Below are 27,718 nucleotides of genomic sequence, written 5' to 3' on the forward strand. Positions count from 1 at the left end.
CGATCAGACATTCACAGTGGGCAGTACCCCCTGCATCAAGGAAAGATCTGTTATTGTAAAATGTGTTGGGCTAAAGTTGACAGAACGCACAGAACATAACATATGTGTGCTGACAAAAGTCATATATATTTTTAGAAAATATAACAACCTTGCAATACTTTATTTTACACACACCTTAAAGTTAACCCTAAAAACATAGTACCAATATCGGTTTCTCTCTCAAAGCTGGCTTGTCCAGAGTTTTTCTTGTTTACACAATGAAGGCGTCTTCTCGTTGAAGGGATGGATATCAGAATTGAAAGAGCCAACAATGTATATAGATATGTCTTTTTAATATAAAATAAAAGCAACATCTTAATACAACAGTATGCGGTAACCAAGAGATAACAGGAAGGCGAAGAATAACTATGGATCTATATAATGAACAAGATTATCATGATCAAGATGGGCTCACAATGATGATTAACTTTGGTGTTTGTCTTCACACGCTTCAACTTTCTTGCAGTTACTGAGTATTGAAAGGATCCCTGATAAACCAATATATTGTGAACTTAGATTACAATTCATATCTTTTATTGAGTGCCTGGTATCTCCCTTATTCCACCTTAAGAGCGTGGCTTTCCCTGACAACAGCTGGAGCTCAGCTTTGGCTCCACCTGTGCATTGGTTGTGCTGTGGGTGAGTAGGTTTATAGGCTGTCACTTACATGCAAGAGAAGTCTTCTGGTCAACATGTCCTAATGCATTTGAAGGCTGCCTCCCCATCGAGAGGGGATTTTTTTCTCCATGTGCCTCTGTTTACAGTCAGTCTAAGTGGAGTTCAGTTGTTTTTCAATACACTAATGGGATTTGGGCATCACACATTTTCTCCTTGAGAAACAACGGACTGCAGATGCTGGAATCTGGATGAAAAACACGACGCTGGAGGAACTCAGCAGGCCAGGCAGCATCCGTGGAGAAAAGCAGGCGGTCAACGTTTTGGGTCAGGACCCTTCTTCAAGATAAGAAAAGGGGAAACCCAATATGTAGGAGGGAAAAGCAGTGCCGTGATAGGTGGACAAAAGAGGGGAGGCGGGGTCGGCACAGGGTGATGGGTCAAAGCAGGTAAGAAATAGTGATAGGCAGGTGCGGGGGAGGAGGGGAGAGCAGATCCACTGGGGGATGGGTCAAAGGCAAGGAGAGAAAGGAAAAATAAAGGTAGAAAGAGAGAGAGGGGCTAGGAAAGGGAGGAAGAGAAGCATAGTGGGGTGGGGTTGTGGGGATTACTTAAAGTGGGAGAATTCAATGTTCATGCTGTTAGGCTGCAAGGTTCCAAGACGGAAAATGAGGTGCTGTTCCTCCAGTTTGCGCTTGGAGTTCTCTGGGCTGTGGAGGAGGCCAAAGACTGACATATCAGTGATAGTGTGGAAGGGGGGAGTTGAAGTGACTGGCAACGGGGAGATGCAGATCGCCAACACCTCCATTTTCTCCTCTTGGTTTCAATGGGGAAAAACAAGTTTTTTTTTCATTTGGAGGATGGATGCTCTTTGGACAATTCATCCAGCAACCACAGCAGCCGTTTGACGCTACGTAATTGAAGGCAGTATGTAAATGTAAGTTGTTAAGAACTCTGCATCATGCAATTCTAGCCTCTTGAGTGTCTCCATTTCCATCACTCCACAACTGCAGCTATCACCGTGGAACTGCTCTGCATCCTAACATCTGTAGCCTCCTCACTAAAGATCTCTGCTGCCTACCCTTTAAAATATTTTCTAATACCATATGCTTTTACCAAGTATTTGGCTCCCTGCTTTAATAATCTTCTTATGTGGTTCATTGTCAATGTTTGTTTGACTGTGTTCCCTTTTGAAGAGGCTTGGTACATTTAATGGCATTAAATGTGCTGTACAAATGCAAGCTGTCGTCCCTGGAAATTGGACTGAAGTAAACATTTGAGCTGCAGTGCATGGTTATAATATGTTCCTTACAATTTTTAATTGACATTAAGGATAGTAAAGGTTGTTAATCACTATATTCAAGAATGATATATTCCAACAGAACAGGCTTCAAACACGTAGAAGGATAGAAGAATGGCTTATGATCAGTTCCATAGCTCCCTCTGAAGCAACGTCAAAAGGCTAAGCATTTGACACTACATTAAACACTACTTAGAATCCGTGTAGAAAGCACAGTCTCATGGCTATCAGGGAGCACCCAAGAGAGGTGGTGAGGGCTCAACTCATTGGCACAGCATCTAAGAGACAGCAGTGGATGGAAAGGAATGGCCATCTGCCTGAGCACTCAGACCTCATGCTTTCTGATGTTCTAGGGAGGTCATAATCCTACCCATGACCTCTTCATCTACTGTGGGAAATTAAACAGGGGGCAACAAAACATATAGCAAAAGTGCAGTAAGAGCTCTTTCCCTTTTTCTTTTTAAACAGCCTCAATACTTGGAGATTCCACTGAATCAGTGCTGTAACACTAGATCTCCATGTCACAGTGATGAAGCGACGCAGCTTTAGAATTCCCCATGCGATCAATTCCAGCAGTGTGGCAATTCTTAATAAATACCAAAAAGCAGTTTGAAATAATTAGCACAAATGCACTTTCAACACATGTTCATACAAGTGTGCATGAACTCATCTGGCAAATCATTGTACAGAGACACGTTGTCTCTGAAAGTGATGTCTCCCCACTCTGTGCTGGGACAGTTCACCCCAGTCCCCACTCTGTGCTGGGACAGTTCACCCCAGTCCCCACTCTGCTGGGACAGTTCACCCCAGTCCCCACTCTGTGCTGGGACAGTTCACCCCAGTCCCCACTCTGCTGGGACAGTTCACCCCAGTCCCCACTCTGTGCTGGAACAGTTCACCCCAGTTCCCACTCTGTGCTGGGACAGTTCACTCCAGTCCCCACTCTGCGCTGGGACGATTCACCCCAGTCCCCACTCTGAGCTGGAACAGTTCACCCCAGTTCCCACTCTGTGCTGGGACAGTTCACTCCAGTCCCCACTCTGCGCTGGGACGATTCACCCCAGTCCCCACTCTGAGCTGGAACAGTTCACCCCAGTCCCCACTCTGTGTTGGGACAGTTCACCTCAGTCCCCACTCTGTGCTGGGACGATTCACCCCAGTCCCCACTCTGAGCTGGAACAGTTCACCCCAGTCCCCACTCTGTGCTGGGACAGTTCACCCCAGTCCCCACTCTGAGCTGGGACAGTTCACCCCAGTCCCCACTCTGAGCTGGGACAGTTCACCCCAATCCCCACTCTGTGCTGGGACGATTCACCCCAATCCCCACTCTGTGCTAGGGCAATTCACCCCAGTCCCCACTCTGTGCTGGGACAGTTCACCCCAATCCCCACTCTGTGCTGGGACAGTTCACCCCAGTCCCCACTCTGTGCTGGGACAGTTCACCCCAATCCCCACTCTGTGCTGGGACGATTCACCCCAGTCCCCACTCTGAGCTGGAACAGTTCACCCCAGTCCCCACTCTGTGCTGGGACAGTTCACCCCAGCCCCCACTCTGAGCTGGGACAGTTCACCCCAATCCCCACTCTGTGCTGGGACGATTCACCCCAATCCCCACTCTGTGCTAGGGCAATTCACCCCAGTCCCCACTCTGTGCTGGGACAGTTCACCCCAATCCCCACTCTGTGCTAGGGCAGTTCACCCCAATCACCACTCTGTGCTGGGACAGTTCACCCCAGTCCTCATCCTGTGCTGGGATGGTTCACCCCAGTCCCGACTCTGTGCTGGGATGGTTCACCCCAGTCCCCACTCTGTGCTGGGATGGTTCATCCCAGTCCCCACTCCGTGCTGGGCCAGTTCACCCCTGCTCACCTCTTTGTGCTGGGACATTTCACCCCTGCTTCCCCCTCTGCCCTGGGACAGTTCACCCTGCACCACACTCTGTACTGGGACAATTCACCTCTGCTTCACACACTGTACTGGGACGGTTTACACTGTCAGGTTGGGATTTTGGGGAGTGCTGGGATTCCTTCTCCTGCTTGTCATTTCTTGACTCTGTTGGAAAGTTCACGGGTGTAGGAGTAGCGTGTTTGAAGTCAGAGGTAATATTATACTCTTCAATGGCATTACAGCATGGTGTTTGGCTAGCGCATCTAAATAGATTTGAGCTATAACTATAGTCTGCTTTGAACTAATAAAATGTAATAAAATATCTATAAAACTTGGTAAAAAATTTAATGCCCCACATTCGGTCCCTCTCCACCCCACCCCCATTCCCACCCTCACAAGCCCCGTGTAAGAAAGGCTGTTGCAGTCCTCTGAATATCTAGTCATTACAATTCTTTACTTCCTGGACAACAGGCTAAATAAAGCACTTGATTCTCAGATAATCAAATTGCTCACTCTTTAAAGGTGAAATCACACAAATTGTTCTGGGAAATTGGCTTCCATTATAGTAAGCACCTGGAGCACAGAGGAAATGTTGGTTCCTCAAGGACTCATGAAGTAGATGTGTCACTCATCCTGGAGGGTCCAGGTTTGATGTCCAGTCAACCAAGGAAGAGTCAAGGGGTTTCACCATCAGCCTTGTTACTCCTGATCTCAGAGAATCAGCCAGCATTGAACAATGACCCTTGGATGAGGACAGGATTTGGCTCAATAGTACACTGTCCTGTGGTTAAATAGTTGAAACTCATTGCCTACCTCTGAATGTGGCCTCTTGAGGGAGGTACTGAAGAGATATTGGGGATGACGAGTTGAAGTGTCTCATCAGAGAGGAGCTGATGCCTTCATGATATAAGGAGAAAGCAGTGGAAGGGATAGCCAATTGGCTCCATCCACACTAAAGTGGAGTCCGAACCTAGGTTTCACCAGATTAGGAGCCTAAGGCTGATCAGTGAGAATGTAACCAGCTCCAAGATGACTTCCAATAGGCCTGAGATTGACCAACTAAGAATGAGATCAGAGACAATTGATTGAACATGTGACCAGGATACACACGCGCATATGCATGTCCACACTTGTGTGCATACACGCACGTGTGCACACACATGCTCTGTTTGTCATATTCCTCTCTACATGTCTCTGGATGGTCTCTTGTTGACCTTGCATCATACTGCCACATGAATGTGCGGGGGCACTGATCCCTGATGGACCAGTTGAACATGGGTATCCAATTCCTGGTGGAATGTGTGGCCACTTGTTTTGCACTGGGTGCAATGATTTTGGGTTGGGAGGTCATCTGAATGTGATCCAGCATTACCTTGCTGTGCTGGGGAGAGTTAGAATTATTCTTTGTGTATCTAACTCCCAACAGGACAACCATATCATCTCTGAGATCTATGTTAGTCTTGAATCTTCAATGGGCCTTCAAATTCGTGTCTGGATACACAAATAGATGTTGAGGCCTAATTTTGACACATACTGCCTGGGCCTAGTTGCTTGTATGCTAATTTTGCAATCAAAACCATGACTGTAGCCTTGTAGAACTGTGCATTAGATCATAATTATTCTGTAAAAATTAAACAAATTTAGTTAATGAGTATGAATGTCATGGTTTGGATGCTAAAATATAGGCCAGATCTTGGGCTTATTTGACATATTCACTTTCACTCAAATGCCTGCCAATTCTGAGCCCAACAATCCAACACAGTGTCTCAACCCAAGGATTACTCCCTCTGAATAAGTTGCCTGATCACTGGGATTACTGTTGTAGCTGGAATCACTGCATCTATCAGTCCAGACTCTTAGCTGAAGACACAGTGGTTGCTGAACTAACAGGGAATGAAGGACAACAAAGCAAAAGTAAGAAAGGAATTCTGCAGGCAATTACCCAAAGTAAGGAGTAGGATATTAGCTGACCCTCTAGGAGCCAAATGCACAATAAATGACTGTGTAGTGTCTTGACGTTCCTGCCTTCAGTATTAAACACTAGGTTCACTGGTTTCTTTTTAAAAATATCCTCTGAAAAATCAAACAGCACACAAATGTTTATGAGGACTTTCAAATTGATTAGAAAAAGAGGCAGCACAGTGGTGCATCCAGTAAAGCGCTGCCTCACAGCTCCAGTGACCTGGGTCCAATCCTGACCTCTGGTGCTGTCTGTGTAGAGTTTGTATATTCTCACTGTGACCAGGTGGGCTGCCTTCATGTGCTCCCACATCCCAAAGACGTGTGGGTTGGTAGATTAATTGGCCGCTGTAAATCGCTCATACTGTGCAGGTGAGTGGCAGAATCTGGGCAAGGTTGAGGGGAATGTGGGGAGAATAAAATGGGAGCAGTGTAAATGGGTGGTTGACTGTTGGAGCAGACTCAAGGGGCTGAAGGTCCTGTTTCTACGCTGCATGATTCTCTGAAACTCAGATCTGGGGTAGTATCAGGGAAGGTAATATCTTAATACTTTTTTAAAATAATTTGATTTCACCTTTAAGGATGAGCACTAATGCTGGCTCAATAAACGAGGAAGGTCCTCCTGTGATCAACACAGCAGCTGCCCTTGCCTTTTAGTCCATCTTAAAGCAGTAGACCCCGAACTTCCCACTCTCCTTCCTGGGGAAGCCAAAGGTACGAACTCCAGGCTCAGGTGGACCACACTTGGGCCGGGGGAAGGCGACTGGGTAGCGGACGCTGCCATCAGCAACCCAACCAGCCTCGCAGCGGTCGAACTTGAGGAACTTCCAGGCAGCGTAGAGCTGGCCCACTTTGGCGATCTCACCGCCATCATCCTGGCAGGCTTTGACTGCTTCATCAAAGTTGAACTTCAACGGATGGCGGAGAAAGTAGAGTTTACCTAGACCGAGACACAAGGAAATCCAAGAGGGATTGGAGTCAGTACAGCAGCTGAACAATCTGACAGAGTGTGTGCAAGTGTATCCCGTGTGCATTCAGTAACTTGATCCATAAATGAAAACCAAAGCCACAAACAATCTGCCAGAGGGACTCAGCAGGTCAAGCAGCATCTGTGGGAGGAAAGGAATTGTCGACATTTCAACCCAAAACGTCGACAATTCCTTTCCCCCCCACAGATGTTGCTCGACCACTGAGTTCCTCCGTCAGATTATTTGTGGCTCCAGATTCCAGCATCTGCGGTCTGTTGTGTCTCCAAGGAAAACCAAAGAGCTGCAGATGCTGGAAAGCTGAGGTAAAAACAGAAACTGCCCAGCAGGGCAGGGAGCATCTGTGGAAAGAGAAACAGTTAACATTTAAGGCCTGAGACCCCTCATCAGAACTGGGAACCATCCTCCAGACCTGAAACGGTAACTGTTCCTCTTTCAGCAGACGCTGCCTGACTTGCTGAGTGTTGCCAGTCTCTTATGTTTCTACTTCTGTAACTTGCCCGATTTGTTAGGAAGCTAAGGAGGTTCAGCTTGTCGCCAAACATGCTAACAAACTCCTTCAGACGTACTGTTGAAAGCATCCTGACTGGTTGCTTCATGGTCTGGTACAGCAATTCGAAAGCACAGGAATGTAAGAAGCTGCAGAGAGCAGTGGACTCTGCACATCACAGGCACATCCCTCCCCACCATTGGTAGCATCCATGTGAGGCACTACCTCAAGAAGGTAAATTCTGTCATCAAAAATCCCCACCGTCTGGGCCATGCCATCTTCAGAGATGATATGGTTGTCCTGTTGGGAGTTAGATACACAAAGGATAATTCTAACTCTCCCCAGCACAGTAAGGTAACGCTGGATCACATTCAGATGACCTCCCAACCCAAAATCATTGCACCCAGTGCAAAACAAGTGGCCACACATCCCACCAGGAATTGGATACCCATGTTCAACTGGTCCATTAGGGATCAGTGCCCCCGCACATTCATGTGGCAGTATGACATGACGTACAGAAGCCTGAAGTCCCACACCATCAGGTTCAAGAACAGCTACTTCCCTTCAGCCATTCAGTTCTTGAACCAACCTGCACAACCCTGCAGTTTAGCAACACAAAGACCACTTTGATCACCTTGCATGAAAATGGACTTTGTATTTTTTGTTGTATTTGTGTTCTTTTTTGTAAGAATCGTGTAGAATTTATCTTTAGTTTATGTTTTTCTTGCAAACGCTGCTTATATGCTGCTATGTGCCTGTGATGCTGCTGCAAGTAAGTTTTTCATTGCACTTGAGCGTACACGTACTTGTTCACACGGCAATAAATTCAACTTTGACTTTGACTTTGTCTTTAGAGGGCTGATTTCACAAAAGAAGACTTGCATTTATATTCCTGATCTCAAGAGCCCTAGAACACAATCCCCCAAGGTCCTCCCAGCCCCCCTGGAGGAAGCCATGTGTTCAACATCCCATCTCAAGCCATGTTAAGACCAGCGAAAGATTCACAAGAGTTCGTGAGGCTGGAAGAGAGAAGCAGCCCCTGAAAGTGGCATCAGGGTGGTGAAGAAGGCTTATGGCACACTGGCCTTCATCAGTCAGGGCAATGAGTACAGAAGTGGGGATGTTATGTTGCAGTTGTACAAGTCATTGGTGAAGCTGCATGTGGAATTTTGTGTTCAGTTTTGGTCACCCTGCTATAGGAAAAATACCTGGAAAGAGTGCAGAGGAAATTTGTGAGGATGTTGCCGGGACTCGAGGGACTGAGTTATGAAGGGAGGTTGAGCACGTTGGGACTTTTTTTATTGGAGGATAGGAGAATGAGGGATGATCTTATAGAGGTATATAAAATCATGAGGGGCATAGAGAGGGTGAATGCGCACACTCTTTCTCCCAGGGTTGGGAAATCAAGAACTAGAGGGCACAGGTTTAAGGTGAGAGGGGAGAGATTTAATGGGAACCTGAGGGGCAACCTTTTCACCCAGAGAGTCGTCAGTGTATGGAACGAGCTGCCAGAGGAAATGGTTGAGGCAGGTACATGAACCACATTTAAAAGGTACTTGGACAGGTACATGGATAGGAAAGGTTTAGAGGGATATGGGCCAAACGCGGGCAAATGGGACTAGCTTAGATGGGACTCTTGGACAGCATGGACCAGTTGGGCCGAAGGGCCTGTTTCCGTGCTGCATGACTCTATTGTCTTTCCATCCTGGGAAATTCATCCACTTCATGGCCTCTCATGTGTACAAGGTCAGGGGCAACCCATTCTCCCACCAGTACCCCCACACAACTCAAAGCTCCAAAGACATCACCCCCCTCGCCCACTTACAAGCTGCAGTCAGCCCCCACAAGACCCCCACCTTTCAAAGTCGAGGCAAAGCAAAAGACGTCGTATCGATGCAGGTTCTTGTGGCGCAGCCCGTAGTTCCGGAGCCCGGCCGAGCTGTCCTCGCCTCCGCACGGCCCCCGAGGCACCGTGATGGGGTACTGCACCGACCCGTCCATCAGCCAGCCCGCGTTGCACCAGTCCAGGCCGTCCTCCCACGCCTGGAAGAGCTGCTCGAAGGAAGCGATCATGGCGTCCTGCTGCTCGCAGGCTTGCTTGGCGTCGTGGAAGTTCAGCCGGTACCTGCCGTGGTGCGGCTGGTAAGGGAAGACCACACCTGGAAGGCAAGGTCCAAGCAGCCATAAGTCTCTTGGAAGTGCACTAAGGAATGGCTCAGCAAGAGGCCAGTCAGCCCATCATGTCCTCTGCCTTTGCAAGGGCTCACATAAAAGGTCTTCTATAATGCCCCTTGGTACTGTTGGACTGGAAACATCAATTGTAGCTTAATTGTAGCATTCAGGATAAAATAGGCCACATCGTCCGAGAATACCAACCCCTCATCTGTACCACTCTGGTTTAATTTACCTGCTCTAACTAAGCCCAGGTTGATAACCCAAACGAAGATAAGGCCAGGTTCCCACTCCTGATCACACCTCCTATTGCTGGACATACAGTGTGAGCAGACCCCACTGAATTGCAGAAGGACTCCGCTCCATCACTCAACAACCAGGTTTGTGCACGAGACCTTGGCCACTCGAGCACCGCACCTGTAGAAATGCGCCCTCTCTCTTTTCAGTCCGGTCCCGTCCTAGGAACTGAAGCGACCCATTTCCTGGAGACACTGCAGATGCTGGAGTCTGGAGCAACACACAAAGTGCTGGAGGAACTCAACAGGTCAGGCAGAATCTGTGGAGGGAAATGGACAGTCGACTTTTCATGTGGAGACCAGTAGTCCAGATGATCCAAAATGTCCAGTGTCCAGTTCCCTCCACGGTTGCTGCCTGACCTGTGGAGTTCCTGCAGCATTTTGTTTTGGGGATATTTTACTCCATGAGTCTTAAGGAACTAATGTGGTTCTCCCATTCAATTAGATCATGGCAAATTCTTATCCCAATGCCATTTTGCTAAAAACCTCTACTGACATTTTCAATTGACCACTCCCTCTTCCCCATGGAGACATGATTTTCTTATCCTTTGAAAAACTTCTTTACCAGTGTTGCTCTGAAATCAATCACCATGTGCTGGAGGAACTCAACAGGTCAGGCAGCATCTGTGGGTGGAAAGGAATTGTAGACATTTCGGGTTGAAACCCTACATCCAATAATACCATGGGGCATTATAGTCCTAATGCAGGATTTCGACCCGAAATGTTGACAATTCCCCTCTCCCCACAGATGCTGCTCGACCTGCTGAGTTCCTCCAGCAGATTGCTTGTTGCTCCAGATCCCAGCATCTGCAATCTTGCCCTAAAATCAGCCAGCAGGGAGGAGCTGATCAGCCTCCAGGAAAACACAGAAAACTGCAGATGCTGGAATCTGGACCAAAAAACAAATCACTGGAGGAACTCAATGGGTCGAGCAGCATCTGTGGAGGCAGAGAGATAGTAGTCCTGATGCAGGGTCTCAGCCCAAACAGTGACCGTCCCTTTGCCTCCACAAGTGCTGCTTAACCAGCTGAGATCCCCCATCAGCTTTTTTTATGAGTCCCTGTTCCCTGGTCACCCCAACAAGGTGGTCATGAGATACACTGTACCCTGCCCGTTAACGCCACTGATTACCTCGTAACTCCAGCTCGACAATGCTGCTCTCATCCTCCAGACCGTCAATCACTTCGCACTTGTACTTCCCATAATCCTCCAGCCGTATGTCCGTGATGACCAGCGACACCTCTCGCTCGTCGCCCTGCTGCAGGTAGACGCGCCCCTTGAACTCCCCGAAGCTGCGGTGGCGAAGCCCGATGGCCACGATCACGTCACTCTCTTTGGAAAAATCCATGTTGAGCTTGGACCATTTCACCCTGACCTTGCGGCTGGCGTTCACCGCTGGCTCGTAACGATAGCGGCAACTCAGCGTTACGTTCTCCCCTCGGTAGGCAAAGAGCCGGTCCTTTTCGGTCTCGATGTGAAGCTTGATGCCATTGTAATCTGGGAAACAAGCAATTGTTAATTGGTTTATTATTGTCACATGTACCAAGATACTGTGCAAAGCTTTTTGTTTTCACATACAGATCATTGAGGTAGTCCTAAAGGAAAAACAACAGAATACAGAATCTCGTGTTTCAGAAAGTGCAGTGCAGGTAGACAATCAAGTGCATGAGTAGATTAGGAGATCTAGAGTTCATTTTTATTGTTCAAGAGTCTTAGTGGGGGAGAAACTGTTCTTTTCTCTCTCTCAATCTTCCTCTCTAGTGTCGTTATGTTTATTTAGTTGTTTATTTTGCACATGTATGTTATGTATAATTTATGTTAATCTAAGTTTATGTTAACTACGTTTGTCCTCGTCTTCTAATGTACTGTGCTGCTGCTGCAAAAAGCTAATTTTCATGGCATTTATGCCAATGGTAACAACAAACTTGGCTTGACTGTCACTGAGCCTGGTGGTATGCGTTCTCGAGCCTTTGTATCTTCTGCCTGTTGGGAGGGGGGAGAAGAGACAATGAATGGGGCGGGAGAAGAGAGAATGAGTTGGGTGGGAGTCCAAGTTAACATAATGTGTGCTGCCCATTGCAAAGCTGAGAGACAGCAACCTGGGGAGGGACCAGGTTTGATTCCTGCTCCTTAGTGAGTAAACTGATCTTGATTATAATAACAGGTTACAAGAATGGCTCTGGACTAGAAAGGAGGAAAGTCAGCCAGGGTTGCTGCTCCTAGGCTCACTCTCACTGGATATTGACACGGACAAGAATTCTTTGCAGATGCCTTCTAAAAGTGAACACGCTGCCAACACTCAATGACCAGGCAAAGTTGTACAGAAGAGAAGTAGGGAGAGGGAAAGCCCACTTGAGCCACCAATCCTTCCCATGTACTTATCTAACAGTCCGGTATTGAGGATCAATATGTTGGGCACCAAGATCTTTCCACAGCCTGGAAACCCTCTCAAGTGTCCCCTTTTCTCTTGGGCACTTTCTGGAAGGTAATTAGTGCTTGTGGATCCAGCACAGGTCAATATGCTCATGAGGGGACAAGAGAAGGACATTTGAGAGGGTTTCCGGGCTGTGGTAAGATCTCAGTGCCCAACAGGTTGATTCTCAATGATGAACTGTTAGATAAGTACATAGGAAGGCTTGGTGTCTTCAAATGGGCTTTCCCTGTCCCCACTGTACTTACTGCAGGGTTGTTTAAACATTTGTCATTCTCTGACAAGTGTTTATCCCTTAATTACATAAGAACTTAAGAAATAGGAGCAGGAGGTGGCCATCTGGCCCATCGAGCCTGCTCCGCCATTCAATGAGATCATGGCTGATCTGGCCGCAGACTCAGATCCACCAAGCTGCCTTTTCCCCAGAACCCTTAATTCTCCTACTGTGCAAAAATCTACCTAATTGCGTCTTAAGTGTATTTAATGAGGTAGCCTCGACTGCTTTCCTGGGCAGAGAATTCCACAGATTCACTACTCACTGGGAAAAGCAGATTCTCCTCATCTCCGTCCTAAATCTATTCCCCTGAATCTTGAGGCCATGTCCCCTAGTTCTAGTCTCACATACTAGTGGAAACAACATTCTTTTTTAAATGTTATTCTTACAGCATGGTAACAAGCCCATCCGGCCCAACGAGTCCGCGCCGCCCATTTTAAACCCAATTAACCTACCCGTACGTCTTTGGAATGTGGGAGGAAACCAGAGCACCAGGAGGAAACCCACGCAGGCACGGGAGAACGTACAAACTCCTTAGACAGTGTCGGGACTCGAACCCCGATCACTGGCGCTGTAATAGCGTCGCGCTAACTGCTACGCTACCGTGCCGCCCCTATATATCTCTTTCATAATTTTATGTGTTTCTATAAGATCCCCCCTCATTCTTCTGAATTCCAGCGAGTATAGTCCCAGGCGACTCACTCTCTCCTCATAAGCTAATCCCCTCATCTCCAGAATCAACCTGGTGAACCTCCTCTGCACCGCCTCCAAAGCCAGTAGATCTTTCCTCAGGTAAGGAGACCAGAACTGCACGCAGTACTCCAGGTGTGGCCTCACCAGTATCCTGTACAGTTGCAGCATAACCTCCCTGCTCTGAAATTCAATCGCTCTAGTAATGAAGGCCAACATTCTATTTGCCTTCTTGATAACCTGTTGCACCTGCAAACCAACCTTTTGCGATTCTTGCACAAGCACTCCCAAGTCCCTCTGCACAACAGCATGCTGTAATCTTTCACCATTTAAATAATAATCTGATCTTCTATTTTTCCTTCCAAAGTGGATGACCTCACATTTACCAACATTGTACTCCATCTGCCAGACCCTTGCCCACTCACTTATCTCTCTCTGCAGACTCTCCGCATCCCCTGCACAATTTGCTTTTCCATTCAATTTAGTGTCATCAGCAAACTTAGATATGCTACACTCGGTCCCCTCTTCCAAATCGTTAATATATATTGTCAACAGTTGCAGGCCCAGCACCGACCCCTGAGGCACCCCGCTCACCACTGATTGCCAACCAGAGAAACACCCATTTATCCCAACTCTCTGCCTTCTATTGGTTAACCAATCCTCTATCCATGTTAATACCTTACCCCCAACTCCATGTATCCTTATCTTATGGATAATTCTTTTACGCAGCACCTTATCGAATGCCTTCTGGAAATCCAAGTATGCAACATCCACCTGTTCCCCCCTATCCACTGCGGTCATTATATCCTCAAAGGACTCCAGTAAGTTTGTCAAACAGGACCTGCCCTTCCTGAATCCATGCTGTGTCTGCCTGATGGAAGCACTTCTATCCAGATGTCTCTCTATTTCTTCCTTAATGATAGCTTCAAACATTTTCCCAACTACAGATGTTAAGCTAACTGGCCTATGGTTAGCTGCCTTTTGCCTACATCCTTTTATAAACAGTGATATGACATTCACCGTCTTCCAATCTGCTGGGACCTACCCAGAGTCCAGAAAATTTTGGTAAATTATCACAAACACCTCTACTATAATTTCTGCCATTGCTTTCAGTACCCTGGGATGCATCCCATCAGGACCAGGGGACTTGTCTACCTTTAGGTCCACTAGTTTGCTCATCACTACCTTTTCAGTGACAGCAATTGTATCGAGGTCCTCACCTCCCATCACATCTCTATTTGGCATGTTAGACATGTCCTCCACCATGAAGACCGACACTAAATAGTCATTCAAGGCTTCGGCCATTTCCACATTACCCAATATTAATTCCCCCTTCTCATCTTCCAAGGGACCTACGTTCACTTTAGCCACTCTTTTCCGCTTTATTAATTAATATCTCTAGAACAGATAAGCATTGTTCCATTGTGGGAGCATATCAAATGCAGAATAGTGGCTGCATTTCCTACAATCAGACCAATTACTCCTCTGTAACAGTATTTCATCGACTGTATGGTATTTTGGCCATTAAAGACAGACTATGTAAGTCCCAGGTCATTCTTTTATCATGTGGTAAATTGGTTTATTATTGTCACATGTACCGAGGTACAGTGAAAAACTTTGTTTTGCATGCCATCCATGCAGATTATTTCATCTCATCAGTACATTGAGGTCATACAAGGGAAAAGCAATAACAGAATGCAGAATACAGTGTTACAGTTACGGAGAAAGTGCAGTGCAGGCTCACAATAAGGTGCAAGGCCATAACGAGGTAGATTTTTGAGGTCAGGAGTCCATTTTATCATACACAAGGTCTTCAATGGGTGCTAGGCTTTCAAAGCCGACGTGAATCCAGATCCTACACAATGCAACCTGTCATGTTCAGTGAAAGCTCAGCGGAGATTAGAGGAAGAAGATTCTTTCAGTGGTCCTGGGGAGGAGCAACTGAAGCAGTTCTCTGCAACTATCGTTGGAAGGAAGTAGACGCCATACAGTCAGCAGCACTGGCTATACTTACACTCGCCGTTTCCATTCCCACTGCCATTGCCGTTGATGTAGAAGGCACCATTCTGTGCCAGACACAAGGCCAAGCAGATCAGCTGTAGGGGCAGCACCACCATCAGAGCGAACTTCATCACTGAAAACCCTTGTCTGACTCAGCCACCATCCTACAACAGAAAAGGAACAGTTGGCTTAGAACATTAGTGATAAAGTTCCATGAAGCTTGGGTTTAGAAGCCCATAAGGCAACCTACAACCGAGTGAGATTTCAGTTTCCAAGTACCAACCACAGCTGAGCTGATAGCACCCTCCCCATGAATCAGAAGTCACAGGTTCAAATCTCACTCCAGACACTGAGCACACTGATGTTGACATTCCTTTGCGAGACTGAAGGACTGCCACAGTGTCAAAGGTGCCGTCTTTTGAATGCCATCTTAATTTGAAGTTCTGCTGCTTTCTCCAATGTTTGAGATCCCATGATCACTTTGGGAGTTATAAGGAGAGGCCGGATAGGCTGGGACTTTTTTCCCTGGAGTGTAGGAAGCTAAGGGGTGACCTTATAGATTCCTGTAAAATAATATGGGGCATAGAATAATAATGGTCACAATCTTTTTCCCAGGGTAAGGGAGTCTAAAACTGGAGGGCATAGGTTTAAGGAGAGAGGGGAAAGATTTAAAAGGGACCTGAGAGGCAAGTTTTTCACACAGAGGGTGGTGGGTATGTGGAATGAGCTGCCAAAGGAAGTGGTAGAGGTGCATACAAGTACAATGTTCAAAAGGCATTTAGAATGGTCAAGGTTTAGAGGGAAAAGGGCCAAACACAAGCAAATGGGCCAAGCTCAGGTGGGCACCTTGGTCAGCATGGAGGAGTTGGGCCAAAGGGCCTGTTTCCATTGTGTATAACATTGTGACTCTGTGAAGAAAAGCAGGGCTTTTTTTCCCCCCTGCTGTCCTGACAAATAATAGCTTAGTTTTAAGAAACATTATTCTTTTTTCCCCATGGTACGGATGCCTAAGACAAGAGGACAGAGGTTTAACCTGAGAGGGAGGAGGGGTGGAGAGCATCCAAGGGGGAATTTTTCACACAGATAACGGCTGGGATCTGGAACGCGTTACCTGAGGGGCTGGTGGATACAGACACTCTTGCAACATTTACAAAGATTGAGACAAGCACTTGAATTGCCAAGGCATAGTAATACGGGTAAAAGGGATTAGTAACGATGCGTGCAACTATCTGTTGCACCAAAGGTCTGTTTCTGTGCTGTATAACTCTATATCTCTACTGAAACAAATTATCTGGTCCTTATCACTTTGACGCTTGTTGTAGCTTCCCGCTTTTACTTCATTGCTGGAAATTTCTTTGGGAACAAATTAAAAGGTGCTATAGAAATTCAGATCGTTTTATTTTATCCAGGAAAATAATTAGTTTGTATGAACTATACCTGAAAATACTACATTCATTTTTTATTGATGAATGAACCATTTTGTGATTTTTCCATGAACATTTTTCTGTGTCATTTATGTCATTTTCTTCTGCAAGTTAGATAACTGGAAAGAGCACTAGCAAAATAGAACAATATAGCCCCAGGAAAATCTGCTGAGAAATTTAACAAGCAAACAAACACCTTTGATCTGGATATACAAGAGATACAGCAGATTCTGGAATCTGGAGCAACAAATAATCTCCTGGAGGAACTCAGCGGGTCAGGCAGCATCTGCGGGTCAGGCACCATCTGTGGAAGGAAAGGAATTGTGGACGTTTTGGGTCAAAAACATCAACAATCCCCTTCCTCCCACAGATGCTGCTCGACTTGCTGAGTTCCTCCAGCAGATTGTTTGCAACACCTTTGATCTGCTGCTGTATGAACTGGCATTCGCAAGGTGCTGGTGCTCCTGTAGTGCCCTCTCATTGGATGGAGTTGCATTGTTGTAGTAACTGGTTCTGGCCACCAAGCAGTGCTACTGAGCGCTAGGAAATGACTCATTTTTGCCACCTGGTGGCTAGTATTAGGAAGAACAAGCCCTTCGGACCTGATGCTTGAACTATTCAGAATATTGTCTCACCCCCCCTCCTCCACCCTGCCACTGACCTTCCTTTTTTTCTTTGCATTTTAAAACATGTTTTGTCTCTAACTTTTACTGGTTATAGTAAAAGATCATTGACCTGAAAGGTTTAAGTCCTATTTTGCCCTGTATATGTTCTGCCTGACCAGTAACCACATCAGTCCAAGGGAACTGGCAAGGTCTTTCCCGAAAATAGAGCAACTTTGCAGGTTGAATCCCTCAAAAACTGGTTGAAACAAAATCCTAGAAAAGTGCTGAAATCAGGGGGAAAAAATCAGTCATTTTACACCATTGTCTCTTCGCAGTTTTCATGTGGGAGATAGTTATTGAACTATGGAAGGCATCACTACCTTAGCTAACCCTGCATTGTACTTTATTGTTTATAGATTACTGACGTGCATATACCCACTGAGCCATCTCTGGAGCAGTGGTACTGACACCAAAAATAAGGTACAGAAATGCCCTCATCTTGTCGCCCCAGATCTGCAGCATCTGTAATCTCTTCCGTATTTAACAGGAGCGTTGTAGCTTTTCATGTTCACTGTGCAGATCTTTTGACTCAGTGTTGATTCTTGAGTATGGTTCTCTGAAGTACATCTCGTCCTCTTGAAATCGCCACAAAAATACATGTTCTTCGTTGTTGTATCACAAGCAGATGCTTGTTACATCACTCACACCTATTGCAGCCAAAGTTTAAAGTTAATGTATTTTAAAATACAAATCCCCTATTTCAGATATTAAACATTGCAATACATCATTATCTGTGGAAAGAGTTAAATTTTTAGGTTGAAGAGCCTTCCCCAGAACTGGGAGACTGAGAAAATAAGTGGGTAGGGGAAGGGGTGGATAGGACAAAGGGAATATCTGTGATAGGGTGAGGTCAGGGCTTACCTCAGTCAGACAAAGGCTGTGCCGGGCTGGGCATTGGATTGCGCTGAATTGTGGGACTGATGTTTGCCAGGAGGTGGCTTCTGGGATATGAGATGCAGGTTTGGGAGAAACTTTAACAGCAATAGCAACAGATCAGTGAGAGATGAACATTTTACATTTTAAATGGTAATCTCCAGTCCCAATCCCTAGAACAAAAAATTCAGCAGGCAAGTTTCTTCCAGCTGCTGCAGGTGTGAAGTCTAAACAACAAGATAGGGATCGCATCCTTGCAAGAGACAGGGTGGGAGGAGCTGTAATCATGATAGCTGTGGGCGTCAGTGGGTTTGCAGAAGATGTCAGTGGATAAGGAATCTCCTGAGATGGAGAGATTGAGAAAGAATGGAGAATTATCAGAGACAGTCCAAGTGAATTGGAAAGCAGGTGTGATGTCTAATTTACAACAGCAGATGGCAGCAGATATCAGCACAGTGAACAGGAAAAGCTGCAAAGCTCCCGTTAGATGCAAGAGATTCCTCAGATGCTGAAAATCTGGAGGAACGAACACAAAATGTTGGAGGGACTCAGCAGGTCAGGCAGCATCTACGGAGGGAAATGAACAGTCGACGTTTCGGGCCGAGACCCTTCATCGGGAATGGAATCAGGAATGTGGAAAGTTCCCATTCGGACTGGAAGTTCCCTCCGCAATACTTAACCTCCCTGCTGGAGTGGAGTCCATCTACAAGATCAATGGAAAACTGTTCAACCCTCCCTACGTAACCAGTGGACACAGCTGGTAATGGATACTACCTCATAGCTCCAGAGACCCAGGCTCAGTCCTGACTTCCAGTGCTGTCTGTGTGGAGTTTGCATGCTCCCCCTGTGACGGCGTGGGTTTCCCCTGGGCGCTCTGGTTTCGTCCCACATCCCAGAGACGTGTGGGTTGGTAGGTTAATCGGCCACTGTAAACTGCTCTTAGTATAGGTGGGCATATAAATCCAGGGAGAATTGAAGGGAATATGAGGAAGATGAAAATGGGATTAGTGAAAAGGGTGCTTGCTGGTCAGTGTGGGCTTGACGGGACGGAGGGCCTGGGGCCTGTTTTGTGCTCTATGGTTCTATGACCTAGAACCAATGTTGCACCAGCTTCAATCATCGACTGACTTGGCTCAGTACATGAAGCAACATTAGGGTAACCTCCCAGATCAATGTCCCAGGCATCGAGCCTATAATCATTTTATAACACAGGAGGCCATTTGGCCCATCCAGTCCATGCCAGCTCCTGACCTATGTCCCCACTCAGAGCTCCAAACCATTGTTGACTCCTACATTCAGAGAATTAGAGGATGAGCCTTAAACTAAATTTCCAGTTCCTTCGCCACCAATCACCACCCACTGGCAATCCACGTCCATGAGAACAGCCCAATCAGCATGGATGTCTTACCGTATCTCAGGAGCCATCTCTCAATAGGGGCACATGTTGGCAATGAGACCCAAAACAAGGAACTGAGGAAATGCGTGCTCAAAGTGCGAGACCTCAAATCCATGCAAAGTTCATGGTCTACAGAGCAGCAGTGACCCCTGCCCTCCTGTGTGAGTCAGAGACATGGGCTACTTAACTAGAAGAGGCACTTCAAAGCACTGGAAAGGTACAACCAATAGTGAACCAACATCAGTGTACTCTCCCTGACCAACATCCTTGGCATTAATCCCATAATGTTCCTATAGCAACCCACAGAAGGTGGCCATTTGGCCCATCAGGTCTATGCTAGCTGCCAACAGCCCCGTTCCCCTCTCCTGTCTTCCCTGCAGCTTATTCCCTCTCACAAGCCTATCAACTCCACCTCGATTCTATTTGCCGTTAACCTGCACTGGGGGCGATTTGCAGCAGCCAATTAATTTCCCAGTGTATCTATGGGATGTGGGAGGAGACCACAGCACAAGGGGAAAAACACACACGGTCACAGAGGGCACATGTAAATTCCACATAGCATCCGAGGTCAGGATCGAACCTGCATCCCCAGAGCTATGAGGCAGCGGCTCTAACCGCTGTGCCACCGTGCTCAACCAGCTGAGCTGTCCTCTTTGTCTGACACCAAACATCAGACTTCTTCTGACATCAAGACCCCCAATACAAGCACACTGCTCCAAACTCCGTCACACCAAGAGAACAAAAAATGCTTCAGGATGTTCTCAAAGCCTCCTTGAAAGAAAAGTGACCACTCAAACTGGTGGAGAAGCATGAGAATATAAGAAAATAGAAGCACGAGTAGGCCACTTGACCCTCAAGCCTGTTCCACCATCCAACATGATCATAGCTAACCTGCCCCAGACCCTTATCTGCTCTTCTGTGCCAGTTCCCCATAGCTTTGAACACCCTGATCTTTCAAACATTTATCTACCTTCTCTTTAAATACCCCCAGTAATCCCACCCCCACAACCCCATGTGATAGACAATCCAAAGAGTCACCACCATCTATGAGAAAAACTTCCTACGCTCTTCAGTTTTAAATGACTGGCCCTTAATCTTGCAATTATGTTCCCATGTTTAATATTCTCCCACTTGTGGAAACATCTCGACATCTATCATAGAGTCATAAACTTGTACGGCACGGAAACAGGCCCTTTGGCCCAACTTGTCCATGCCGGCCAAGGTGCCTTCCAGAGTTAGCCCCATTTGCCTGTGTTTGGCCCACATCCCTCTAAACCTTTCCTAGCCATGTACCTGTCCAAATATCTTTTAAAAGTTGCAATTGTATCCACCTCTCCCACTTCTTCTGGCAGCTTGTTCCACATACCCACCTCCCTCTGTGTGAAAAATCTACCTCTCAATCCCCCTTTAAATCCTTCCCCTCTCACTTTAAATCTATGTCCTCTAACTTTAGACTCCCCTACCCTGGGAAAAGGGGTCTGTGACCATTCACCTTATCTATGCCCCTCAGGATTTTATAAACCCCTGTAAGGTCACCCTCAGCCTCCTTCACTCCAGGGAAAACAGTTCCAGTCTGTACAGTGCTACTTGGAGTCTCACTTATTTCAATAAGATCACCCCACGTCCTTCTAAACTCAGTCCAGGAAGGCACTGAGCATTTTGCTTCTCTACAATGGGAGAAGATGGAGATCAGGCCCAAATGGTGGTAGTTTTGCACATCACAGACTAACCCCACCCTGTCAAGCTCCAAATGTCCCACAGCCATCACAGGACCCACTGAACTGGATTGGATCCTCAAGCCTGGGGGTGGTTACTTAAAGAAAAGGAGGGATATGGTTAGTCCTTGATTCGAAGTTCCAAGCACAAGATGGCAGCTCAGATGGTTCAACATCTCACTGAGTAGCAGCCTAGTAGCGGTTAGCGTAACGCTATTACAGTGCCAGCAACCCGGGTTCAATTCCGACCACCTTCTGTAAGGAGTTTGTACGTTCTCCACGTGTCTGCGTGGGTTTCCTCCCACATTCCAAAGACATACGGGTTTAGGAAGTTGTCGGCATGCTATGTTGGCACCGGAAGTGTGGCGACACTTGTAAGCTGCCCCTAGAACACTACGCAAAAGATGCAGTTCACTGTGTGTTTCAATGTACATGTGACTGATAAAGATATCTGATCTTATTTTGTGCTCAGACCTCTGGATTCAGGCTGCAGAAATGCTGGCACAGAGTCAAGGTCAACACCTTTTATATGTCCAGTCCCTACTAACTGAGAAATAGCACTCTGGCACTGCCACCAGCACTAAACTTAGATATTGATAGCACTGGAAAAGCAAGAATCTGCAGATGCTGGAAATCTGAGATAAAAACAGAAAATACTCAACAGACAAGGCAGTATCTGTGAAGAGAGAAAAACAGAGTTAATGTTTTGGCTGTAAAATAAAAACTCAGCAGAACTGGTGAAAGGCCTTTGACCTAAAATACCAATTCTGTTTCTCCTCCCACAGATGCTGCCTGACCTGCTGAGTCCTTTCAGCATTTTCTGTTTTATTTCAGATTTCCAGCATCTGCAGTCACTGATTTCTATTTAATGCTTCAGTAAAAGCTCGATATGAGAGATTATCGACCTAAAATACTAACTCTGTGCCTCTCCCCACAGAAGCTGCCTGACCTGCTGAGGATATTTTTACTCCTGATAAAGGATGTTCACACAACTCCAGCCCAGGATTTATTATTAACCGTAATCCTATTATATTTTTGAGGGAAGGTCATTTATCTGTAAATTTAATGATGAGGGATTGTTATTTTGAACTTTAACCCATTATCTGAGCTTTATAAGTCATCTACACATGGAACGAACACCTGCTGGGAATGTCTGCCAAGTCAGGTCATTGTGTCTTGATGCCTAGGACTCTGACCTCAGTGTCCAAAGAAGTCAAGCTCTATTTATATTGACTGTAGGCTCCTGATTAAAGGAATGAATGTGGTGTAACAGGTAGCACTGCTACCTCACAGCTCCAGCGACCCAGGTTCAATCCCGACCTTGGGTGCTGTCTGGGCAGAGTTTGTGTGTTCTCCCTGTGACACTGTGGGTTCACCATGGGTGCTCCAGCTTACCCCACCCCCAGCCCCCCGCAGCCCAAACACGTTCCGCAGAGTAATTGGCCACTGCAGATTACCCTTAGGGTAGGTAGGTGGCAGGGATAATAGGGGAGCAGGGGAGTCGAGAGAGAGAAAGAGTAGAGATTACAGGGAAATGTGGGGGAATGGAACTGCAGGGAATCTGCTAAGAGCCAGCATGGACTCTATGGGCTGATAGGCCTCCATCTAATGAAAGTAACACATGTGACTCAAGGAATATGGGATCGATGCAGGAAAGTGGTCCTGAGGTAAAAGATCAGGCATGATCTTAGATCATAGGACATAGAACAGTACAGCACAGGAACAGGCCCTTCAGCCCACGATGTTGTGCTGAACTAATTAAACTAGTAATTAAATGCCAAACTATACTAGTCCCTTCTGCCGACACAATGTCCATATCCTTCCATTCTCTGCACATTCATGTGCCTGTCACTGTATTTCACTGTGTTTTGATGTAAATGTGACGAATAAAGATTTTATCTTATCTAAGAGCATCTTAAACAACCCCATCATATCTGCCTCCACCACCACCCCTGGCAGCGAACCCCAGGCACCCACCACTCTCTGCGTAAAAAACCTCACCCCACACATCTCCTTTGAACTTACCTTCTCTCACCTTAAATGCATTAGACACTTCAACCCTAGGAGAAAGATACCAGCTATCTATGCATCCTGGAATGCCTCGATAGTAGAGACGGTAAACTTACTGAATGACAGAGTAGGTGTGAAGGGCCGAATAGCCTGCTCCTTATGTTCCTGTGGATATTTAGTTGCTTTGCTGGTGTATTCCCCAACTCCATCCCATTGTGGAGCAGCCGTTCCCTGGGACTATTTCCAATAGATTCTGGTCCTGGTGGTGTACGGCAGGCCAGAGCCACCTTGTGGAGACATCGGCTGAACTCTGGTCACCGTTCCCCTCCTCCCCAGCCCCTCCCTCCACGCCAACCCCTCCCTCCTTCCCAACCCCTCCCTCCACCTCAACCCCTCCCTCCTCCCCAACCCCACCCTCCACCCCAATCCCTCCCTCCACCCCAACCCTTCCTTCCTCCTCAACCCCTCCCTCCACCTCAACCCCTCCCTCCACCTCAACCCCTCCCTCCTTCCCAACCCCCCTCCACCCCAACCCCTCCTTCCTCCTCAACCCTTCCCTCCACCTCAACCCCTCCTTCCTCCTCAACCCCTCCCTCCACCCCAACCCCTCTTTCCTCCTCAACTCCTCCCTCCACCCCAACCCATCCCTTTACCTCAACCCCACCCTCCACCCCAACCCCTCCCTCCACTGAATGAAGAAATAATTACCCAGTGAGTTAAAATGGCAGAGATCACACCGGAAATGGCTGGGTCAAAGCTGATGGCTGGGTCAAAGAACTTTTATCCCTCTTGGCCATGACCAGGTCAGCCCCGGGTCCTTACAAGAAGGGTGTGGGGTGTAGGTACCTCCGTGAATACCTGGACACACAGGCCGGTTCCTAACCAATCTGAACTAATATTGAGATGCTGGTGTTCCCATTCTGAGGTCACCACCCTCGACAGAATCCCCTCCAAGCCACGCACCATCCTGACTTGGAAGTATCGCGCTGTTCCTTCATCACTGCTGGGTCAAACTCGCCCCGCAGTAGCTCTGTGGGGAGCAGCTACACAAGAAGGACTGCAGCGGTTCAACAATTAAGGATGGGAAGTAAATTCTGGCCTTGCCAGCGATGGCCACGTCCAAAAAAAATGAAAAGATTTATTTGAATTGAGAGATACATTGGAAACAAGAGCAAGAGGAGGCCATTCTGTTCCTCAAGCCTGTTCCATCATTTAATAAAATCATGGCGACATGATTTTAAGCCTCTATTTTTTTTTTCCTTGATTACCCTTTAGTGAAAAAGCCTTAGAATTCGTGTATGGAGATAAGGGGGTCCCATTTGTTGCCCTAAAGACACTTGGATCCTGCCCCTTTCGGGAAGCCAAGGTCACTGAAACCATCTCCTAGCTTGGCCAATGTTAGCAGGCCATAAAAAAGAGTCATCTCTTCCCAACAGATAATCCCAATCACAGGGCCAAGCAGGAGAGGAATGGAGCAACAAACTATCTGCTGGAGGAACTCAGTGGGCCGAACGTTTCAGGACAAAACCCTGCACCAGTTCCTCCAGTAGGTTGCAGTTGACCAGGATGGGACTTTATCCATTGGAGCATAGGAGAAAAAGGGGTGATATTATAGAGGTGTGTGAACTCATGAGGGGGAATATAGGGTGAATGCACACAGTGTTTATCCCAGGGTTGGGGAATTCAAGAACTGAAGGACATGGGTTCAGGGTGAGAAGGGAGAGATTTAATAGGAACCCGAGGGGCAACTTCTTCACACAGAGTTTGGTCCGTGGATGCAACGAGCTGCCAGAGGAAGTGGTTAGGGCAGGTACATTAACAACATTTAAAAGGTACTTGGACAGGTACATGGATAGGAAAGGTTTAGAGGGATTTGGGCCAAACGTTGGCAAATGGGACTATTGGGCCGAAGGGCCTGTTTCCATGCTGTACGACTCCATGACTCTATCTGCAGTCTCTTGTGTCTCCAGAAGAGAAATGGAGTTGTGTATAAAAACAGCACTGAGATTAACACAGGGCTTTTAATATCGTCAATCATCTCTAGGCATTTATGAAAAGCTTAATCTGACAAAATTCGAATATTTTGCACAATATTGTACATATAAACATAAAAACAGCACCGTAATAAATCTTAAAGCACTTCATGGGCAATGAGTTGTTGTTGAAATGCTCCTCCCGTTGTAATGTAAGCGAACACACCACTATTTCTGCAGACTAAAATCCCACAAGCAGCTAATGAATGGCCGTATTGGCTGGGGGGACGAAGGTTGATCAGGCCACCAGGAGGACTGGGCTTCTCATCGGGAAGCTTCGTCGTTGCCCACAGCTCGGAACCTACACCTGATGCCACCCAGTGTAACGCTGCCTCGGAACCTCAGTATGGATGATGTTCAGGGGCTGTGAAGCTATCGTCCGATTATGAAGCCCACCGTCCTGGATTCCGGAGGTGGTCCTACAGGCTGCCTCTATATTCACAGCAAAATCTCGGCGCCAAGCAAGCTGGATTTAAGCTTCTCAGAATAAACAAATAACCTCACGCCCAACACACGTTAAAACCAGTGTTTGTTTACTCTGGACACCAAAATACCTTTGATTTTCTCACCATCACTTATTATTTGAATTTCTTACCTACTGCAAAGTAAAGAATCATCTCATGGTATCATTACCAGATGTGAACTGTCCTTTTGCCCTGACATCTGGCTCGGTCAAGTTGTGTTTGTTAATCGCCTTGAAAATGCCTTGAGGTATTTTGCAATGTTAAAGGCGCTAATGTAATTGCAAGTTGCTGTTCGCGCTGTCAGCGTGTGCGCGTTTTAACCAAACACAGATGCTGCACTGATGTGAAAAGATTCTCATCTTTACTTTGAAGGAAACTCAAGAACCAGTCACTGGGGAGAAAATAGCCAAAGACAGCATCAAAATCCAGCAGAATCAAAACCAGCAAAATAGCCACACACTCATACAATGCAATTAAAACCATATTCCTGAATGCATCTGGAAGGAGTTACTTTCCATGGAAGTACTAATTCGTTGAGCATTGTGAGGGTTTTGTTTCACTATTTTTACTGAAGTCAGTGCCTCACACATCAGTCCATCGCTCTGAGTGGGACCCGTTTGCAGTACGGCGGAGCTGCCGGGAGAGGGAGCTGCAGACAGTGGTTTACTTCTTTCAAACTTCTCCAGAAGTTTTGGGAGTTTGAGAAACTTCAGGACTTCGCTTCCGCACAAACCTCTGAGTCGCACCGCAACCCAACTATCAATAGGCATATTCTTTCTCCATGTGCCCTCTTTGTCTTTTATTCTACAATATGAAGTTTAGTTCGTAACAATTTTACCCCAGTAACTACTATTTTCTTTAAATAAAGAAATTCCTAAATTCAAATATAATCCGATTCAAATGCGGTCTACTCACGTTGTTTTAGCTCGTTTTTCATCAGAAAAGTTATTTTTTAAGCAATCCTTCATTACCACCAAACTAATAATAAATCGATTGTTAATTTTATTCAACAAAACAAAACCTCAACTTTGTTTTCCAAATTTGTAAAGATTTCACTGGAAGTTTAAACTTTCCCATTGGTTCATGCGTCTTAAAACAATGAGATCGCAGCCTATCTGTCCAAAAGCACGGTGGACCCAAGTCCTGATTGAATATTGCCCTTGTCCTACTCCGCCCTGACCTCACTCCCCCAACAATAGACCGACTTCCCCTTTCCCCCACACTTTAGTTGTAGCAGCCTTTAAAAGAAAATTGCAAATTTGTTTTTTGTTTCCATAAATTTCGGTTAAAACCGTATTAAGTTGGCATTGATGTTAATCTACACATCTACAGGTTTGAAAAGCATTGTGCACCGAAATAGCACTAATTTGCAATTGCATCTTCAAGCAGTACTTACAAAGTTGGACAATTCTTTTCTGCTTCAAGTTTCCTGCAAACTTAAAGTTCAATTCCTTGGCAAGTACTGTTGTCCCTTTGTAGCCCAGAGCTTGTAGTAAATCCTTGGAACCTAATAACTGTACTTTATAAAAAAAAGGGTAAAGTAATTCGACGTCACCAGTCAGTCCAGTGACGCTCCGTCTTTAAGGCAGCTCCTAAACTGGTCCCGGCCGGACCCAGCCGTCACACTTCTGCAATTACCCAATATGTTTTTAGAGGAGACCTTCACGTCAGTCTATCCGCTCTAGGGGGCTCGTTTGTACCAACGCTGCAACTTCGATTGTCCACTCCCATCAAACACCCAACTGCCTTCACTGAATCTGAACGAGAAGCTGAAGTTTGGTGTGTTTTCCGAACTGTTCTGCCTCTTTCTGTCAAGGGTCGCGTGTGTAAAATATGCCTGGGATTAAATTAATCAGTATAATTGCTAAATAACTTTCATATCCGTCTGCTTATCTCCCTCTATTTTCCAATCTATGCTCAGCTATTTATACTTCATTTCTCGGCTTTTTTTCTCTCTTCCCTGTTGGTTAGTCTTTTGTGGTTTTCAGCTTACTGATT

The 27,718-nt window shown here is 46.4% G+C and overlaps 1 protein-coding gene across 2 annotated transcripts; it reads right to left on the reverse strand.

Moving 5' to 3' along the window:
• Nucleotides 1–27,264, reverse strand: LOC127584041 (hyaluronan and proteoglycan link protein 3-like). Of its 2 annotated transcripts, XR_007958332.1 has the most exons (6): nucleotides 27,117–27,264; nucleotides 15,154–15,304; nucleotides 10,876–11,241; nucleotides 9,133–9,435; nucleotides 3,174–6,740; nucleotides 1–3,077 (listed from the first exon to the last, which is right to left on the reverse strand). XR_007958332.1 is itself a non-coding variant. In XM_052040569.1 (5 exons), exons 2-5 carry the CDS (start codon nucleotides 15,269–15,271, stop codon nucleotides 6,454–6,456), a joined length of 1,074 nt encoding a protein of 357 aa, XP_051896529.1. In that variant the 5' UTR covers nucleotides 15,272–15,304; nucleotides 27,117–27,264; the 3' UTR covers nucleotides 1–6,453. The 2 variants fall into 2 exon arrangements, 1 of the variants encoding a protein (XP_051896529.1); XM_052040569.1 differs by having other exon boundaries at nucleotides 1–6,740.
• Nucleotides 27,265–27,718: the final 454 nt, after the last annotated feature.

The sequence above is a fragment of the Pristis pectinata genome, chromosome 28, assembly GCF_009764475.1.
Source record: "Pristis pectinata isolate sPriPec2 chromosome 28, sPriPec2.1.pri, whole genome shotgun sequence".
Taxonomy (NCBI): domain Eukaryota; kingdom Metazoa; phylum Chordata; class Chondrichthyes; order Rhinopristiformes; family Pristidae; genus Pristis; species Pristis pectinata.

Excerpts from the sequence above, each read along its gene's own strand:
- LOC127584041 (XM_052040569.1), bottom strand. The coding sequence starts at position 15,271 with ATGAAGTTCGCTCTGATGGTGGTGCTGCCCCTACAGCTGATCTGCTTG. Across the intron at positions 11,242-15,153 it reads TGGGAATGGAAACGGCGAGT|ATTACAATGGCATCAAGCTT; the intron begins GTAAGTATAGCC and ends CTTGTTTCCCAG. Across the intron at positions 6,741-9,132 it reads CTTTGCCTCGACTTTGAAAG|GTAAACTCTACTTTCTCCGC; the intron begins GTGGGGGTCTTG and ends GTCTCGGTCTAG.